Source organism: Alternaria novae-zelandiae, assembly GCF_023758075.1.
Source record: "Alternaria novae-zelandiae strain BMP 2774 chromosome Unknown scaffold_1, whole genome shotgun sequence".
Lineage (NCBI taxonomy): Eukaryota > Fungi > Ascomycota > Dothideomycetes > Pleosporales > Pleosporaceae > Alternaria > Alternaria novae-zelandiae.
In genome coordinates this window covers 2,673,740-2,686,339 of record NW_026056961.1, presented here as the reverse complement: position 1 = coordinate 2,686,339, position 12,600 = coordinate 2,673,740, and the positions used below count along the sequence as shown (strand labels likewise).

Here is a 12,600-nt window from a genome sequence, read left to right as displayed (position 1 = left end):
CCTCAGCAGACAAGCCAGTAACCCGACGACATTGCGTGTACCTGGAGGATATTCGACCACTCACAGCCGGCCCTTGATTCTTGGTGTCTACGAAGCTCTCCACGTTGGCCCAAGCGCGGCCTCCAGGGCTCCCTCCTCCACATCCCACCTATTCTTGGGCACACGCGAATCCAGCACCTACATCATGGACATCCAACAGCGAGGGCGCTCTCCCTCGGTCGGCCAGCGCATTCATAAGGCGCACTCTCCCTCGCCCAGCCCACATGCGCCCTTCCAGCACCAGCACAACGTCGGCCTGGGCTTCGATCCTGCTCAAGACCCATCCTCGTACGCCGTCACCAGCGCGGGGCTAAACAACACGCACTTCCTCACCACGACCCAAGGCCAACCATTTCCCCAACAGAACACCTTTGCCGACCCAGCTTTCTTCCAAGCTGCGCAGAACATCTCGCAGCACAACACTCCGCAATTCGGCCCCCAAGGCAGCAACATCTCGCCCGACCCACTCGACATCGCCAACTCCACCAACGCCGACTACGCCAACTTCTTCCAGGCCAACGACCTCGCCCAGAACCAATCGCTGCCCTCGTATCTTGGGAACACGCTTGACCCGCACATGCTCGACGGCCAGTCGCAACACAACCAGTCCATCGACCCTTCCGATCTTATGCACCAGATGGCAGCCACACAGCACAACGCGCCTACCCCGCCGCACCTGCTGCCCAACATGAACAACCACCATTCTCCGAGCCCACATGCTTCGCCGAACCTGAACCAAGGCCCTTTCAGATCACCCGGCCATTCGCGACACACGTCGTTGGATCCCAGCGCAGCCTACGGTCAGATCACGGAATGGGGGCAGATGGCGGGCGGGTTTGGCCAGCACAGGTCTAGGTCTAGGGGCAACAGCGATGCTGCGTCCTCTGTACACGCATCGTCGGTGCACAACTCGCCGTACCTGCACCACCAGGACAGCTTGGACAATGAGCAGCCGTCACCCCTCATCAATGCACAGAACGACCCCCAGCTATTCCAGGACCCTGTTCCAGGATTCGACCGATTCAACCTGAACAGCAGCAATGCGCACATGAGCGCGGGTAACAGCCCTCACATCTCACCTCGTCTGCTTCCGACGAATCAACAAGTCCTTCCGCAATTCCAGCCCGAAACCTTTGGTCTCACTCAGAACATGAACCCGTATGCGCCTCCAGACATGAATAGCTACCCAGGTCAAGCTGAGCCGTTCCCCTCACTGAACCAGCCTGTGCCTGAGTTCGGTCAGGCCGACGCCATGTCACCGCCGGAAATCAATATTGACTTTGCACCGCCTTCACGGCAAGCAAGCTTTGAGCCACCCAAGCCCGAGCATCAAATAGATGCGCTGAGCCCGCCAGACAGATGTAAGCAGTCCAATGAAACCTACCAGCCATTTCTAACAGCGAAACAGCACGCAGCCGGAACAGAACTCGCGCCAGATCCGATCCTTTCAGCAGTGCTAGCTCGCGCGCATCAACACCAGGCTCGGACGTGAACCGCTCACTTTCCCCCCACGCTGCCAAGTCTCGTTCCCCTTCGCCCTCGAATAAATCCTCGCGTCGTTCTTCCACATCAAGCGTACCCAATCGCGACTACATCTTGGATCTTGCAGATCCGTCGCGACCTGCGCCCGCGGATGGCTCCAACCCAAAGCGCACACAGAAGCATCCGGCAACCTTCCAGTGCACGCTGTGTCCGAAGCGCTTCACTCGAGCCTACAACCTCCGATCGCATTTGCGCACACATACGGACGAGCGTCCGTTCGTCTGCAGTGTCTGTGGGAAAGCCTTCGCGCGCCAACACGATCGCAAGCGACATGAAGGCCTCCATTCGGGCGAGAAGAAGTTTGTCTGCCGTGGCAACCTCAAGAATGGCAACAACTGGGGCTGCGGTCGACGATTCGCCCGTGCAGATGCTCTTGGACGTCACTTCCGATCCGAGGCAGGCCGCGTGTGTATCCGTCCGCTACTCGAAGAGGAGGCGCGCGAGAAGGGTGAATGGGACGGCCAGAACCAGCAGCTGAACAATGGCAATGGCATGTTCGCACCAATGCCAGCTCAAAACTTTGGTAGCATGATGCCCGGGCAAACTGGCTTTGAGTCGTTCCCTCAGGCTGGGGGCATGCAAGCCCCACAGCCATTCCTGCCTGCTGCCATTCTCGCTCAGTACCCAGCACTCGCGGGCATTCAGTGGGATCAGCTCCCAGCTGGGCCGCCTGACGACGATGGCGATATCAGCGGTCGCAGCAGTTTCGATGCTTCTAGTGGAGGCGAGTACTTTGAAGAAGAGAGCGACTATCAGCAGAGCGGTCAACAGCCCATGTACGCTGGTGGAAACAACAGCGGGTGGGTTAGTGACTCGTACGACGGACGGTAACCGTCCTTCTTCACGCTCTGCTTTCACTGGCGGCCCTCATCTCTTTACGATTCTGCCACGCATTCACGACTTGTTCCTACGAACCATGCGCGCCTGTGCCTTCTGTCACTTCATGTTTCTTGTTTGGATACCACTTTCATTGCTTCGTATGCGCCCAAGGGTCATTGATACCCCCGGATTGGAGACTATCAGGGAGTTTTGTTTTGGAGATTATGGGTTTCGACGCCTGCTTGTAGCCGTCTTTGCTCGGTGGCGTTGTACTGTTTGATTGAGACCAGAGTATATACCACACGAAATGTAGTTTCAAGCCTTCACTTTGATTCTTGGTCGTTTGAGATGTGATGTGACTGGTGCTTTGGCTACGCTGGAGAATTATCCTGATGTTTGTAAGTTTAATCATGCAACCTGGGCCGCCAGACGGAGATCTTGTGTAATTGTTGTTCTAGAAGCGCATGGTTTGCAACGTGTGTTCGCTTGTGTTCCTGTACCGCGTGTTTGTGAGAGCAAGCACAAGAGGGTCTCTAGCCTGGTTACTGAATGCGCGTTTCGTAGGCTTGTGCTTTGCAGAGGCGCATATAGATGGGCAAATTGAAGGACTTCACGTTATGATAGTGGCTAATGCCATATTTTACTAAAGACCCTCAGGGAAGATGCGAAGATGCGCGTTGTAAGCTGTACCAGGTGTTATATGCGTCCTCGTCCCCACGTCTAGAGGCAGCAAACATGCAGAGCAAGAGAAAGCATTTTCTGGAAAATGTGAATTTCAATCTCAGAGTATACAAATGGTGGCAAAAAAAGATGCAGAAAATCACGCAGAGAGTGCGGAGCTTCTGTGAGCTTTGCAGGAGCAAAAAAGGAGAGTGGGCCTGACCGGGATTCGACTTTACAAACGTTAGATACTAAACTTCACATATTGAAGGCTGTGACAACTTACACCCGGGGCCTGTCACATAACAGATACTCTGTATCCAGGATAATTTTCCCGAAGCGACAATCATACCACTAGACCATCAGGCCGACTTTTGTCTTGTTGATGACAAATTCTGAAAGTAAGTGGTCCTAGTACTTGGCTTAACAGCATCTAAAGGACATGGCGGAGACGTCAGAGGTCGCTGGGTAAGTGGAGTCGCGTGGGAATGTTGGTTTGAGATGGCTGGTGCAGATTTGGTACGTGGACATGGTGCGCAGTGGGGCAGTGGTATATCTTAGTCAGGGTGGGACGCTTCTAATCATGGAATTCACAGCCTCACTTTACTCCTTTGGGAAGACTTTGCGAAAGAAATCTCGAACTTCTTGTCGACCTTGACCGTCTGTGCTGCAAAACATTGATCGCACGGATAGCAAGATCAAGCCGCAGACCCAGCACGACATCGAGATGCAGACTGCCCAGCACGACACCACCACAACCAGATTGCATCGTATATACATGCAAGGTCGGCATGCAGGCATCACAAGACCGCGATCTTGACGTCTTGGTAAAACAGAATAGGCTGGGCGCATCTCCTTATCGCACGCCTCATTTGCCCAGTCAAGTGTCACCGAAGCTTATGCGCACTGGGTGGAGAGCCGATCATACAGGCACAAGTATGTCCTGTGCATGGTGACGGGAGGGAGCCGACATCGCTAAACCTATGGCGATCCCCCCTGCAACTGTGCGCTCAACAACTGCTACACCGACATTTTGGCGCCGTTGCGTTCAAGGTGGTCGCCATCACGAACGAACATGCTATGCGTGGACGCTCATCGACTATCATGTTTTCACTTCAATCGAGTGCCGTAGTCATCATCAAGACATCAGACGGTTTATTTGAGCACGCTGCGACCATGATCAAAAGTGCGGGGGAGACGTGCTGGGCATGCTAGAGTGGGTCCCTTCCATTGGTTCGGGCCAGCCCTTGTGCCACATGCAGTATAGTGGGTGCCCCAAGCTCCCTCCCAGCAAGCTCCCATCCACTGAGCACCACGGAGTCCAACGCTGCATCCCCGATGTGCCCACTCGTTATGAAGTGAACAATCCACGAGGGTGTCCTGAGTCGTTGTACAGCACAGCTCACTGACCGCTCTCTGTAGCGATTCCAGAACGAAGGCCAAGGAATCCGAAAGGTGGTCGCCGCTGCTGTGTTGTGAGGCTCGAGGGCTTAGAAAAGGGAGAGCTTCCCCTCACTGTGTCGCGAGCTCAGCTGTCAGTTCCTGTCCTCTCAACATCTGTTCCTGTCTACCGGTTCGCCTGATAGCGCTTCCCATTGCCCGCCGCCTTCCGAAGCTTACTGACGTCCGCATCTTTGCGTCACTGAAACCTTATCGTCTTATAATCTACCACTAATTGCTCGTCTTGCTTCTTTCAAGTACTACTACTTCTTCCTCTCCGCGCGCACTTGCGTTTTGTTCAAACAATCTCCTCATACCTCAACACTACACACATCTTCGCAATGGCCGCCTCAAAACCTAGCGTTCGCATCATCAGCGCCCTCGCCGGCCCCCGCCTTCTGGGCCCTCGTCTCACAGTCCGCCAGCTGTCAATGACAGGTTCGACTGCCTCTTCATCGCTCCTCACAACCGACAAGCCCTATGCCTCAAATCGTTCAGCTGGACCCATCCGCCTTCATGGCGAGCAAACCATCCCAGTCCCCGAGGCTACCGAGACCGGCAACAAAGTCCGCCGCTTTAACACATCGAGGAGTTTAAAGTCCGTTGGCGATTCCAGTACCCTGGACTTTATGCACTTTCCGGAGTTTGACCTGGAGAGCCGAAGCGCGCCCATGGGCATTAGAGTCCCTATCATCCCATGGGCCAACGTTGCCAGCCGCGGTGCTGAGAGCGAGGATTCCGTAAGTCTTGTCCCACTCTCTGTCTTTTTGTTTATCGCGCAAGAGTGCTAATGATATGCTTCCTAGATCCCCATGCAGCCCACAATCTACACTGTCTCCGCCGACGGTACCCACATCCACTCCCCTTCCGCAATGACCGAAGTGTCCGACACAAACCAGTCTGGCTACCAGGGCATCGCTGAGGCTGTCGCCAACAAATTCACCTCGACCCGTGAGGAGGGTGAGGGTATGGTAAAGCAGATCTGGAACGATCTCATGGAGGATCTTGCCGATCTTGCGAGTGGCTCAAAGCGCGGCTCTAACAAGGCTTAAGTGGGGTGTACATACACTGTCATGACTGCCGTCGGCGAACGGCGGTTCTGATGGTTACGTGGGCTTCAGACTGTACTGGACTTCCGATGGCTATCGGGTGGGTCTGGGGATGTTGAGTCGAAGCATGTTTTTGCTTTCTTGGTACTGTGGAATGGAAGGGTCTAGCGCGAAGTGCTCGGGCTTATGAGATCACGAAATACATTTTAATCGCTCTTTGACCAGTGTCTTTGTTTCTTCGTTGCAATGCGCTGGTTTGACTACACTACCTGACCCCCGACCTTTGATTAAGGTGTGCGCGAGCACGGTGCTGATTGATAAGGAAATGTGGAATGACAGCCATCAAGATTGTAAGCGTTGGGTTCTGCCATGGCAATGGAATATACCAAATCCTCTCATCTCAGACCTCCCAGTTCTTCCATCAGTCCACAAAGCGCCCTTACAAGAGGCGGCCCAGTCTCACGATCCACATCCGGGTGTGTGGATTCAAGAAGCATAACGCCCACCTTCATAACCTGCGAAGGAAACTTGAGGTTACAGATTTCGGGCCGAGTGATCGCCCCAGACTCCGATGGCACTGGCTGGTGCGTAGAGATGATGCGAAGGCACGGTATACCGCTATTCGTAGCAATGAAGGAATTAACAACACTAGCCTGGTTATCAGAGGCGGCATCATCAAGGTAGATAACCTTGCCCGGAAGCGAACTCGGCCGTGTGCGCATCGGCGTCGTAGTACCGGTCTTCTTAGCCAGGTCGCGCATCATCATGCTGTATGTCCAGAGGACCATGATGGCATGGTATAACATGAAGGAATCTGGGCCGCGGATCTGATATGGTGGGATTTGTCGCGCAGCTCGGACTACCTGTCCAGCATGCCAGATTGCGACTCTAGCTTCTTTGGTTTGGCTCCACGGTGAGAGGTGAGTGTAGGCGCTGTTGGCAGCGCTCTCACCGCATTTGCCGGCGAAGCGCGTGATTAGGTCGAGGTTGACGTGGAGGTACATCTGCAAGAACTGGTGGAAAAGACAGGTCACGGCTGGATGTTTGCTAGGTAGAAGGTCTTCGCGTTGAAGGTATTGGTATCTGCGGGAGAGTGTCAGCTTCATCGAGTATGAGAGAAGATACACCAACAGTTTTTCCTGACGAGATCGAGCCCAGAGCTGTGAAGCGGCGTCGCTGCTCTCGTTCATCAGCGCAGATTGCTGTGTATACTCCCAAATCTGAGCTGCAATACCGTGTAGATAGGAGGAGTGAGCGACTTGTATGTCGATGTTGTCAGGAAGACAGTGTATGGCAGCTTCGTCTTTCAGAAGTGTTTGCAGTGAGGGAGCGCTGGCGACGACGTCCATGTCAAGATAGCGCGTTCGCCATGTCTCTGCTGAAGGTGCCAACCACAGCGTCTTTGAGGCAGGCAACATGAGCGTAAGTTCAGCGTAACTGATCAGTGGCGGGCGATGCTTCGCCATAGTCATGTGAATGTCGTGCTCGAACAAGTGATATACCAACCTGTCTGTATTAGATGCTGGGTAAAGAGAGTCCACTGTGTCTGCCATACCTCTTGTAAGATTCTTGCTCCACCCACTGCTTCCACTTTGCATGTAGTTCCTCGTCGCCATCCTCGGCAGACGGTGTAACTGCAGGATACCGGATGTGATCGAATCTACCGGCGCGCCGTAGTGCCTATAGAGTCAACGTGTGTTGCACTATCGTACTAGAGCTTCTTACCGTGACAAGAGATTGCAAGCTACTCTCCGCGATTTCCATCTTCCTCCTGTACCCACAGAAGGCCCCGATGTCAAGCCAAAGCATTGAAGCTTGGAGGTATTCAAGGTCGCGTATCACACTGTTATCATTCTCGGACTGGAGACGTATTAGACATCCTTCGACTTGGTGTCAAGCCTGGTATTTGCAAAAGACTTACCAGCCTGTTCAACGCGACTCGGACTATCTCTTGTAGCGCCAAGCCTGTCCTGCTCACCGAGAGTACGCCGAAACATACGCACCCAGCTGCCACCAAGGCAGTGAGATATTCTGGCCGGGCAGTCTCGCTTTCGAAGGTATACGGATGGATCCATGCATCAGTCTCAGTTCGTTTTGCAATCCCAACTTTGATCAGCTTGTCGACGCACTCTGCCGAAGGGAAAGAAGGAATGGTGATATGGCTCTGTGCAGTCTTCGACACCAATTGGAAGATGCGGTCACGGGCTGCCGGCGATAGCTTATCTGGGATCACAACGTTGGAAGAATATGGCATGTGTGGTGACGAGGCAAGATCTACGTTACGCTCGTCCAAAGCGATGTTTTCGTGCTCGCTGAAAGCGTGCTGGTTACGCTCGGGGGTCCAGAACCTAAAGCAGGTCAGCGCTGATTGGTCTATCGGTCAGTGTGGCTTACCAGGCAGACTGTTTGAAGACTGCATGGCGCCTCTTCGCGGAGTTGCTATCAATCTTCTCGTGAGAAACATCTGTATTAAGAGGCGGCGTTGCAGAAGGCAAGGCAGTCACCTGCGATGTCTGCGCTTCTAGCATCTGACTAACAGTTGGAGTGAAATCATTGCCAAAGATGTCAACCTGACCAAGCCAGTCAGTCTCCGGCATCCATGCCGTCAGATCTGGAGGCGGTTGCATGTAGTCACTACCCAAAAAGTCTGGTGCGGGAACCATGATCTGTTCGAAAAAGGCCGGGATGGTATGCTGGGTATAACCAGTGGTATTGTACAGATCGAGTAGAGCTTGCGCCTCAGTATTGGTCTCGTTGAGGTAGACACTGTTCAGTTGTATGTCATCGTCGAATTGGTATGGGTTGCTTTGCTCTTCAACAGATGCTGCAAACACTTGCGCTGACTGTTCTTCTACACCTGCTTGAGCGAGCGGTGACGGATCGGGCGACTTTGTCAGGCATGGTAGGCTTTTCTTTTGGCACCGTTTGCATGGCCTTCCATTGTCGCATTTGACTTTTGATACGACGCAGGAGTTACAGGCCTTCGTGGCACGTTCTGCTACGCGATATGGACCTACGAGCCCATCTTTAGCATTCTTCGTGTGAGTTGCTTGATGCCTGAGTAGCAGGTCCCTTCGGTTGAACGCTGCAGGGCACTCCTCACAATGAAATGACCTCTCGTTGCGGTCTGTGCATCGTTAGGATTTCGCTGGGTGATAGCCAACGGTGAGCGAAACTCACGTGAGTCTAGATGTCGGTTCAAGTGGTCGGCACGTTCGTATGATCGGTGGCAGACTTGACACTGAAGCCCACCAATTGACGCATCGGAAGTCCGCTTACGTTTCGAGGGTCGCGCATTCGTTGGGGTCACCGCTATCTCGACTGACATAATTCAAGAACTGAGGAACGGAAATGTGGGAAAAACGAGCAGGTAGTTCAAAGCGCATCAAGGCTTCCGGCCATCGGAAAGTGGGCGCCCCTACCCTTGTTCAGATGCGGGGTGTGTCTGAACCGTCACATCAATCGAGCCGACGGCATATCAATTGCCGAACCTTCAACATCCTCGGGACTAGTCACGTTTCACATTGCAAGCCTCACTCATCGAGCCATGTCGCCTATGTCTACAATTGCAGCAGAAACATCGATTCAGAGGGTGCGGCTCAGGTGTCGCCAATACCCGTGTCGACCGAAGTGTGGGACCTGGTCTAAGCCACTGCTGTTGTTTTGAGACCAACCGTTATTGCTGACATAGAACGCCTTTGCTCCCAATCATGCACTCCCCGATAGGTGCAGTTGTAATCCATGAATTCATCAGGGTGCCTGTTCCGGTTAGATCATGTCAAAAACCTGCGCGACTTGCACTCACATTTTGATCACATTGCTGCCTCGTTCCGTTGCAGGCTTCGCGGCTTCCCGGCTGAATCGCTGTATCAAGCTTGCACGTTCGTGTCTACTTTTGAAGACGTCTTCTAGGATCGAAGACACTTCGTCCTTGGATGGCCTGTCAATGATGTGACTGAAGAGCGTTCCTAAAGCCTCGGCGTCCTCAATGGTTTGGCTTGCACCTTGGCCTTGAGTCGGTAGCATAGCGTGCGCGGCATCCCCAATGATAATCGCGCGTCCAGAGTGCCATTTATCTAGTGGATCCAAATCGCGTAGCTGCCAGAGACCGATGCTTTCGGCATTCCGGAGTGCATCTTTGGTCCAGCTGGGGAAATCCTTGAATGTTTCCAACATCTTTTCAGGGTGTCCTTTCGTCACCCACGACTGCGCTTCGTCGGAATTCTCGTTCATCTGCTCGTCCGGTACCAGTCCAACGATACTGTAAAGTGATCCGCCGCGTGCAGGACCCATGATGAGTCGACAGGAGTGTGCCATGATCATAGAAGTATAGGGCTCTTCTGGGTTGATGTTTGCGGAGAATTGTGGCGCGCGCTCATTCAGAATCGCAGTTGGCAGCATAAGCCGGTATGCCGAGGAACCTGTGGGTTTGGGATGGGCCTCTTGACCGAGTATAGAAGTACGTAGAGCACTGTGAATGCCGTCCGCGCCAATGACAAGGTCTGCTTCTAAATGCTCACCACTCTCAAGTATGACCTTGCCTTCTTCACAGTCACACCGAGATACTCGTGCCGAAGTACGCAGTATTGCAGGCTGGCCGTCCAGTTCGATGGATGTAACTGTCTTCTTGAGATAGGCGTGGAGATCTTCGCGGTGCCACATGATGCGGTCTGCGCCATACTGCGTCTTGCTCCGTAGAGGTATTTCATTCACCATCTTGCCGTCAGCATTGTAGATCCTGAATCCGTGGTCGACCGTGCCGTTCGAGCCGTTGAGCAGATCTGTCAACCCCCACGACTGTTCTAGAATCCTTGTGGCGTTGGGTTGTAGTGAGATCGTAGCGCCGATCTCTGCGCTGAGACGAGATTGTTCGAGGATCGTAATCTGTCGGTTGTCCTTCCGAAGAGCTATAGCTGCTGCCAGTCCTGCGATGCCACCGCCCACAATGATGATCCGAAATGGTGTTGACGATGACATTGTGAGCGCAGTCGTGGGTGTGTAGGAAGAGAAGTTGATGGGGTATCACGATGCCGTGCCGGAGGTTTATCAAACATGCTGGTGGTATTCCGGGAAAGCGGTTACCTGATAATCGATAACCTCTTGCCGTCCTAGCACGGGAAACCTGCTGGAATTGATCCCTACCCTCCACTTTACGAGATCTTCTCTCAACATCCCCGCAATGTGTATTCAGGCTCGTGCATTTCGCACGCGCCGTCGTCGTAATCGGGGTTCGGAGAGGTGGGCCCACACACGTTCGGCCCGTGTGGGCAACGCCAAAGGCTGCACATCGCACAGGCGCTCAGATATTGTATGAGAAGAATGTTGAATATGACCTCCAAGCCAGTCTTCCTAACACAGCAATCAAGTTTCATCCAATTCGGCAAACAGCCCCAAGACCAATATACGCATCGACATGATCTCCACCGCAACGAAGACAGCGTCGGTTGCGCTGAAGGCCGTCGAAGATCAGCGCATGAGAGTGGACGGCACGGATACGACGTTCGGAGACTGGAGGGACGACCTGGCTAGAGATGGCTATGCAGTCATCAAGGGTGCTATTCCGAAGGAGAGGGCCGACAAGTACGCAGACAAGATGTATAGCTGGTTGGAAGGATTGTAAGTACAGACACCGACATGATATCGCAAAGCACTCACATTCTCCAGCAACCTCGGCTACGACCGCAATGACTTGTCCACGGTCCACAAAGACAAGCTCCCGTTGATAACTGAAAAGGGCATGTGCCTTCAATATGCTGTTACCCACGAAGACTTTGCTTGGGCCATCCGAGGAGAGCCTGGCGTTGTTGGAGCCTTTGAGAAGGTTTACAATACCGAGGACTTGATCGTGTCGTTTGATGCGATCAACTTCACATTGCCGTATGTTGGGCGCATCTGTGTCTCGAACAAGCTGACAGTCGCTCTAGTCGCTCAGACCTGGCACCAAACAAGCCGTGGCCTCACCAAGACCAAGACCCATTGAAACCTGGATTCCGATGTCTGCAAGGCTTGGTGAATCTGCTTCCCAATGGTCCAGAGGACGGCGGATTGATCGTGTGTCCGGGCGGACATCTGTTGTCCGACGAGTTCCATAAAGATATGGCGGACGAGGAACGCATTCCAGCGTGGACACCAGAGTGGTATGGCTTCACTGAGAATGGCATGAAGTGGCTCGAGAAGAAAGGCCTGAAGTGGGTGAAGGTGTGTGCAGAGCCCGGCGATCTGCTGGTGTGGGACTCCCGCACCCCTCACTACAACCTGAGCTCCAAGACGAAGCAGCCTCGTTTTGCAATCTACACATGCTACATGCCTGTGGAAGATGCCACTCAAGAGGACTTGCGCAGGAAGAAGGATGCGTACGAGCGCTGGGTGGGAACGACCCACTGGCCAAACGCGAGGCACACAGGCTCAAACGTTGCGAAAAGAGACGGAGTGGACGACCCGCACAATCGGTTCGAGCCGGTGAACAAGCCGATCATGGATGAGAGGACATTCAAGCTGACTGGCATTCCGTATATCAAGGCGGAAGTCTAAGTGTGAGGGTGGCTTGATTTTGGAGCGCGCCCAAGGTGGTAGGGGAGGTGGTGGATGAGTAGCATCCAACGCGCCTGATCTGGTACGCGTGCCTAGCGTGACGCGTTAGTCCAGATTAGGCCGCTTTCTCTCGCTAGCTGAAATAAAAAACTATGACATCAACGAAGCTTACCCAACGTGCCCGTCTGACACCCATCTATCACGGCATGGCTCAACAACCAGATAACGGCGCTGAAGAGGATCACCAGACTATATCCAGCGTTCTGATCACAGTGCGCTGCTGTCCAAATGACTCGACTTGATGCCGACAATGCCTATGACGCGTTAACGCACCCATCACCAACGAAGACCTAGCCAACACCGACACTGACATTGCTATGCGAGGCCATGGTACCCATTCATACGACCGTAACGTACCGGCTTTCTCAGGCCGCCGTTGAAGGGCCCTTCCAAGGACATACAGCACATTGAAGCTAATGCTACGTTGTTGACATGACTGCCCGTGTATGTTGCTAGCCCA

The 12,600-nt window shown here is 53.6% G+C and overlaps 5 protein-coding genes across 5 annotated transcripts; 3 read left to right on the top strand and 2 right to left on the bottom strand.

The window, feature by feature from the left end:
• Positions 1 to 184: 184 nt before the first annotated feature.
• On the top strand, positions 185 to 2,412 carry J4E88_000888 (uncharacterized protein; the record flags this gene model as incomplete). The annotated part of the gene is made up of 2 exons (XM_049394561.1): positions 185 to 1,400; positions 1,448 to 2,412. 2 exons carry the CDS (start codon positions 185 to 187, stop codon positions 2,410 to 2,412), a joined length of 2,181 nt encoding a protein of 726 aa, XP_049260390.1.
• Positions 2,413 to 4,841: 2,429 nt separating this feature from the next.
• J4E88_000887 (uncharacterized protein) lies at positions 4,842 to 5,552 on the top strand (the record flags this gene model as incomplete). Its single annotated transcript, XM_049394560.1, has 2 exons — positions 4,842 to 5,240; positions 5,307 to 5,552. 2 exons carry the CDS (start codon positions 4,842 to 4,844, stop codon positions 5,550 to 5,552), a joined length of 645 nt encoding a protein of 214 aa, XP_049260389.1.
• Positions 5,553 to 5,944: 392 nt separating this feature from the next.
• On the bottom strand, positions 5,945 to 8,574 carry J4E88_000886 (uncharacterized protein; the record flags this gene model as incomplete). The annotated part of the gene is made up of 6 exons (XM_049394559.1): positions 5,945 to 7,055; positions 7,105 to 7,229; positions 7,275 to 7,409; positions 7,471 to 7,897; positions 7,944 to 8,456; positions 8,567 to 8,574. 6 exons carry the CDS (start codon positions 8,572 to 8,574, stop codon positions 5,945 to 5,947), a joined length of 2,319 nt encoding a protein of 772 aa, XP_049260388.1.
• Positions 8,575 to 9,350: 776 nt separating this feature from the next.
• J4E88_000885 (uncharacterized protein) lies at positions 9,351 to 10,526 on the bottom strand (the record flags this gene model as incomplete). The annotated part of the gene is made up of 1 exon (XM_049394558.1): positions 9,351 to 10,526. The coding sequence occupies one exon, from the start codon at positions 10,524 to 10,526 to the stop codon at positions 9,351 to 9,353; it is 1,176 nt and encodes a 391-aa protein (XP_049260387.1).
• Positions 10,527 to 10,962: 436 nt separating this feature from the next.
• On the top strand, positions 10,963 to 12,080 carry J4E88_000884 (uncharacterized protein; the record flags this gene model as incomplete). The annotated part of the gene is made up of 3 exons (XM_049394557.1): positions 10,963 to 11,165; positions 11,214 to 11,426; positions 11,474 to 12,080. 3 exons carry the CDS (start codon positions 10,963 to 10,965, stop codon positions 12,078 to 12,080), a joined length of 1,023 nt encoding a protein of 340 aa, XP_049260386.1.
• Positions 12,081 to 12,600: the final 520 nt, after the last annotated feature.